The sequence below is a fragment of the Arachis ipaensis genome, chromosome B07 (assembly GCF_000816755.2).
Source record: "Arachis ipaensis cultivar K30076 chromosome B07, Araip1.1, whole genome shotgun sequence".
Taxonomy (NCBI): domain Eukaryota; kingdom Viridiplantae; phylum Streptophyta; class Magnoliopsida; order Fabales; family Fabaceae; genus Arachis; species Arachis ipaensis.
In genome coordinates, this window is record NC_029791.2 from 125416975 (window position 1) to 125423419 (window position 6445).

General features: G+C 32.1%; 1 protein-coding gene across 1 annotated transcript; it reads left to right on the top strand.

Moving 5' to 3' along the window:
• Positions 5019–5429, top strand: LOC107607957 (bZIP transcription factor 2). The gene has a single exon (XM_016309849.1). It carries the CDS (start codon positions 5019–5021, stop codon positions 5427–5429), a length of 411 nt encoding a protein of 136 aa, XP_016165335.1.

Here is a 6445-nt window from a genome sequence, read left to right on the forward strand (position 1 = left end):
TTAATTCATTGTTCATTGATATTACTATGATAGGGTTTGAGTACGTTTTCTTATGTTTTCTTATGTTTGCTTCATGACGTATATCAATTATGTATTATACTTTCTTTTAAAACAAAACGATGGTGAGAAGCTTATCTAATTATTCCGTTAACTAAGATTCAATGACGCAAATGTCCCATATACATATATATTTAATATTATTCTCCAAATATTTATCATTAATTCATTGATATTACTATGATAGGGTTTGAGTACGTTTTCTTATGTTTTCTTATGTTTGCTTCATGACGTATATCAATTATGTATTATACTTTCTTTTAAAACAAAACGATGGTGAGAAGCTTATCTAATTCACTCTAATTCCGTTAAGTAGTCTAACAAGACAGAATCCCGTTACATTATAAACATTTGGCTAAGACTAACCAAACCAATTTTTTGAAGAGCATGTCATCCTCCTATAAAAATCAAGTGTCATTCAGGCATTTAATCATAAAGAATTTCTCTATATCTGTATCAAACTTGTCTCTTTACCATAGAGGCATAGAATGACCCAAATAATTTACATGCATGGGATATATAGATTTTTTTTTCTTCCTCCAGCTTAGTTAGTTTCCTGTATCACATGCTTTTATATTCTAGGCCAGGCTTATTGCATTGTGTTCCTTTAGGCTACGTTTGTTTTCGAAAACAGGACAAAACAAGATACTGATGGACAAAGACACTAAATTTTGTGTTTTTATATTATGTTTGATGATAAACTAGAACAAATTATGAAAATCTAATTTATTCTCATTTTTTCATTCAAAAAATTTGAGATGAAAAATATAATAATAAAAAATATAATTATGAAAAATTAACAAAAATAATGAAAGAAAAAATAAAAAATAAATTGTGTCACTACTTAGTATCTCCGTGTTCTTCCTGTCAGGATGGACACAAAATACACTAATTCAGTGTCTCTGGACACATTGTCTCTGTCCATGTCTTCTCTGCCAAACACAATTTTGTGTCTCTGTGTTCCTGTTTCAGTATCCTATCTCTGTAAACAAACGCAGTTTTACATACTCACTGATTACATCATAGTGCTTACAGTAATTATGAAACTTTAACGATACTTAAAATATATCATTAAATTAAAAAATACGAATTTTATTCCAAGTTTGTTGGAGATTTGCTCCCTATTCCTATAGTCTAATAAAGAAGTAAGAACTGAGTGAGTGAGTGAGTGCATAAGAGGATCAACCTTAGGTGTATTTGGAAGTGAAAAAAGAAAATCAAAGGTAGCAGAGAGATAAAGGAACAAGGAACAAGTAGCCCTGATGAACTGAATACAATACATAATAAAGAAGAAGCACCCAAATGCTACTATCTTTTTCTTTCCATTATAATTTACATACCGCACATGCAACCTACTCTGATTTGTTTGTTTATTTATCTTGCTTGATTCTTCATTAAATAAATTATAATCAAGGTTAACTAAAATGGCAATTGAAAGGATTGCATGTTATCCTCCACTAACACTCACTTTAATAAATACTAGCTAATAAGTGGGGGAACCAACTGCCAAGTGCCAAACCAAAAACAAAACTATCCCTCAAAGATGGATGTCCTCAACTAAGAAAACTGCCCAAGAATATTCCCAATTATTCTGTGTGCTAAATAAATAAACAAGTAAACTATACTCACATATGTAACAGTAGCGTTTGACAGAGAGACAGAGACTGAAAGACTGATACTGAGAGACAGAGATTTAGAGACAGAGACTGAAATAAATCTCAGTATTCTGTTTGGTGCAAAGTGGGAGATAGAAATTGAAACGAAAATGAAGCTCTAATTTAATTTGTACAAAGGGTAAAATTGGAATTAATTAATTGAAATAGAATATTTTAGGTATAAAATGTTATTAAAGTTTCAGTTTCCGTCTCTAAAAATTTCAGTCTCTTGTGTCCCCACTTTTTGGAGGTATTGAAATACTGAAATTTTAGGGATAGAGTAGACAGAAATTTTAGTACCAGTCTCTAAGCCAACAAACATGATATTGAATCTCAGTCTCCCAGCCTCTATCCCTGTACCTCAAAACAAACGCTACCTAATATTCATATTGTAATAAAATATGGCATTAATTAATCTCTCTTATAAATATGGTACATATTTTAGAGAAATTATATGAATTGAGGGTCATATATATATCGGATATATATAGGAAATTGCCATGGTTGGACTAGTTCACATCAATCTAGAACAACCGAAAAAGTAGGAGGAAACTAAAGCAATGGCATTATTCCCAAACCAAACTGAAAACTCTTGTGAGAAAAATCTAGACAGATAAAAATGTAATGCATCTATGTCTCCGTCCATATTTGTTAATTTGATAAGATAGATAGCGAATTTCTCTTACTTCTTATCTCTACATTATTGTAGTTGATAGCTTTTGCATATTTCTTTATACTTCACCTACACAATTTACTTACTTGATATATGAGTAACTTTAATTTTGCTAGACAGTTCCATTAGCTAGACGTTTACACAACATATACTCCCAACTTGCAAGTTAAACTATAAATGTAAGGAATCCAATAGTTTAGAAATTATTTTAATTTATATTGGATTCATTATGCCTTCTTTAGTTTGTTAAAAATGGTTGAGTGGGTCTAAATGATTTTAAATTAGGTTTTTAATAAAGTTTAGGAAACAATAAAAGTTAATTTAAAGTTATCTTATTAACATTAATTAATTATTATTAAAATAATTGTGTAATTTTATATATAATAAATATACAAATTATATATTATATATATATAAATTACTATATAACTATACTTATTTTATGGACAGGATCTCCACTTCACTCCTAATATGTTGACGGTTACTACTTCATTGGCGTGACCTCTGATATAGGAGATAAAGCAAAGTGGAAAAAGATAGAATTTTTGCAAATTTAATTTGGAAGAGAGGGTGTTCTATTTCATTATTGCTATATCTTTTTATTGTATGATGTTAATTATGTTAATGTTTAATTTCAAGAGAAATGAAAGGCGTAACGATGAAAACAAAGAAATTGGATAAAATATTGAGTTTTTGTCATTGTTAATTGGAAAATTAAGTTGAATTAAAAATTGTTTATATTATTTGAGCAAATTAATTATCCCTATTTAAATACTTTATCGATGGAATGAGTTTTTACATCACAATAATGGATTGCTCATAAAATTAATGAAGAGATAGCAATTAAAATGGTCCATTAGTTTTAATTGGATAATCAAAATAGTTTTTTAATTTTTAAATTAATTAAAATGGTCTTTCAATTTTAAGTTGTAAATCAAAATAGTTCCTCCATCAATCATTAAGTTTACGGCGTTAACGCCAACGAGTTATAACTCAAATAATATAGTCTTTTCATTTTTATTTAGATGTCTCAAAAATCAAAATAATTTCTTAATTTTTTAAACTAATTAATTAAACTAGTTCCTTGATTTTTAACTGTAAATCAAAATAATCCCTCTATCAGATCTACAACAAAGTCAAATTCTTCCCCTGGTATCTAAAAAAGTAAAAATAGAATTCTTATCATGAATGTTAGTAAAAATAGAATTCACATACGAGTATATAATTTGCATTTTATATAATCAAATCTTACATTTCATCAACAACTTCCTAAGAAAAAGGACTATACATATTCAACCCGAAGAATTTTGGTTGCAAACGAGAACTATATAAACTGTAAAATAAAATTTTTTTTGAACGAAAACTCAACACAACAAGTGGAGCATAGGGATCAGCAGCATAGTATGAGACTAAAAACTAAAAATAAATAGAACAAACGAAATTGTAGATACTCCTTTGTCATCTCCGATAATGCCATCAATAATAGAAGGAGTCAACATTTAACTACTTCTTGTAACTCAAAGCAGACATGTTGATAATCTCCTCAATCCCTTTTTTCTTTGTTTTGAAAAATCATGCGGTTCCGTTCTAACCATAAATTCCAAATGATCGCGCAGAAAAAATCAAGCATTTCAAATAAAATAAAGCTCTAATAAAGCCCGTACAAAATACAGCAAGTGCCTAAACAACAATAAATTAGTTGAGAGAACATTTTGATTAATTCAAAACTGAGAGATCATTTTAATTATCGAGATAAAATTTAGGGACCATTTTGATTGTGATATCTTAATTAATGAAAAGAATAAATGTGTGGCCACAAACATGAACAGCTATATATGGTAATGAGGGGTGATTTTTCACATACTAAATTAAACGTTAATTAGTTGGTCTTCCTTGACCTTATATATGATGTGTATATTCTTTCACCGACTTGTTCACCAAGAATAATAATAATGATATGCATTTCTAAAATGAACACTACCTACCTGTGATTGTGTTGCCCAACTTTCTAATCCATTTTGTTGTTTTTATGTTTTTGTTTGATCCTTCGTCATTAAGCTAAAGCTAATCTTCCCCTCAGGACCCCATTTCTATTACCATTAACGATAAAGCTTACCCCAATCTGTATCCCCCACCACCCTTCTCTGACGTTAATCTTTAATTAAACAATCTTTATATCTTATTTTTTTTTTAGTTTACCCATATTCCCCAACAGGTTAAGGACTAATCTGTCGCGGATCTGAGCTCCATTTAAGGATCTGTCGCTGACTAATGAGTTGCTGCATACACAAGGTGAGATTCGAACTCTCAATACTTACTTAAGCGGACGAGTGAGTTGACTACTCGACCAACCTAAATTGGTTATCTTATTTAAAACAAAATATAATTAGAGACACAAGAATCACAAATACATCTCTGATTTGTGAACCCTACTTTTCATTAATATTTTTGGACCAATGGGGCCTGGGCCTTCTGAAATCCATTGCTCCTGTGGGCCCCAAGTGTCTTCCTCCTTTTCTGCATAAATACCCCCACACCCCTACTTCGATTCCTCCCTTTTCCCCTCTCTTCCTCCCTCCGGTTCACTCTTTTCAATTCGCCGGTTCTTTCTAATTATGCACTTGAGCAAAGCCATGACCTTCCAAGACCACGAGCTGGTTCAGTTCATGCTGACCGAAACCGAAATACAGGACCTGTTTTCCCTCATTAACCACCATCCGGGCAGCCCCCCTAGTAGCTCCGGCTCGCAGGGGTCGAACCGGTCGGTTTACTCGAGCGAGGAAAGAAAGCTGAGGCGCATGCAGTCAAACCGGGAATCGGCCCGAAGGTCCCGCGGCAGGAAAAAAAAGCACATGGAGAATCTGACGGTCCAATTGAACCGGTTGAGAGTCGATAATCGAGAACTGAAGAACCAGCTACTCGTGACCATGCACCAGCATCTTCTACTCTCCCTTGAGAATGAGAAGCTATGTTCCGAATCCATTGCACTAAGCGCCACACTTTCCGATCTTTGCCAGATTTTGCGCACCATTCTTCCACAATAATACCCTTTCCATCCAGTGAGTTTAATTAATTAGCACTAAACAAATATCAACCAGACTTTATACTAATAATAATGCTACATAATTAAGTTGGTAATTAAATGATTAATGCTATCTAGCTAGCTATACAAGGTAGGTTTTTTTCCCCTGTTGAGTTTCCTTTCGTTTCCTCTTCTTCTACTGATTCATTGTCATGTTACCAACAACATGCAATGTATAGTAGTGGTTTCGAAGAACAATGTAGGGATTTTGTGGGTCTACACCTACTTCTGATCCGATCCTAATATAGTCGATCATCATCACCTTTATCTTTTGTTTGCTATGTCTTTTCTCTTTCTCTTTTGTAAATTGTGAAAGATTAGTGAGTGGTTAAGCTAATTAAGTAGAGCTGTCCAGTAATCTAATAATTGTTGATTTGAGGTTCGGACGGCATCTTCGTGGAATATATATATATATATCGTTAATGTAATAATGTTGTAAATATAATTATATATATGCCCAACAATGAAGTGCATCGTGCATGCTACTTCTTGTGTGTGTCTTTTTCTTTGTTTTTTTTTTTTGGATAATCTTGAATAGTATATATATACGTCATACAACTTGACTAATTAATTAATAAGACCTCAATTGGATTTACAAATAGACATGTATATACCTTCTCTGGCTCTGCTGTGGTTATCTCTTTCAAGTCTCAACTCATCAGATTATTAAATAAATTAAAGGAAAATAAAATATGGTGGTGGGGTCACTCACTCAGGAGTCAGGACCCACACGTGAAGCATTCTTTCTAATCATCATGTGATGGTCTCATGGGAATTGTGTTTTATATCGGCAATATGATGCCTGGCCCGGTAATAAAGTGTATATAAGTCGAGTGAAACCGAGTTTGTCTTAATCTAGATTTCGTCCTAAATATATATCGGGTCTATTTTTTAGACTTTAATCTGGCTATAAATCCGATGAAACCTAAACATTTTCGGACTATAATTATACTGGGTCCAAACCGAATAAAAATCGAA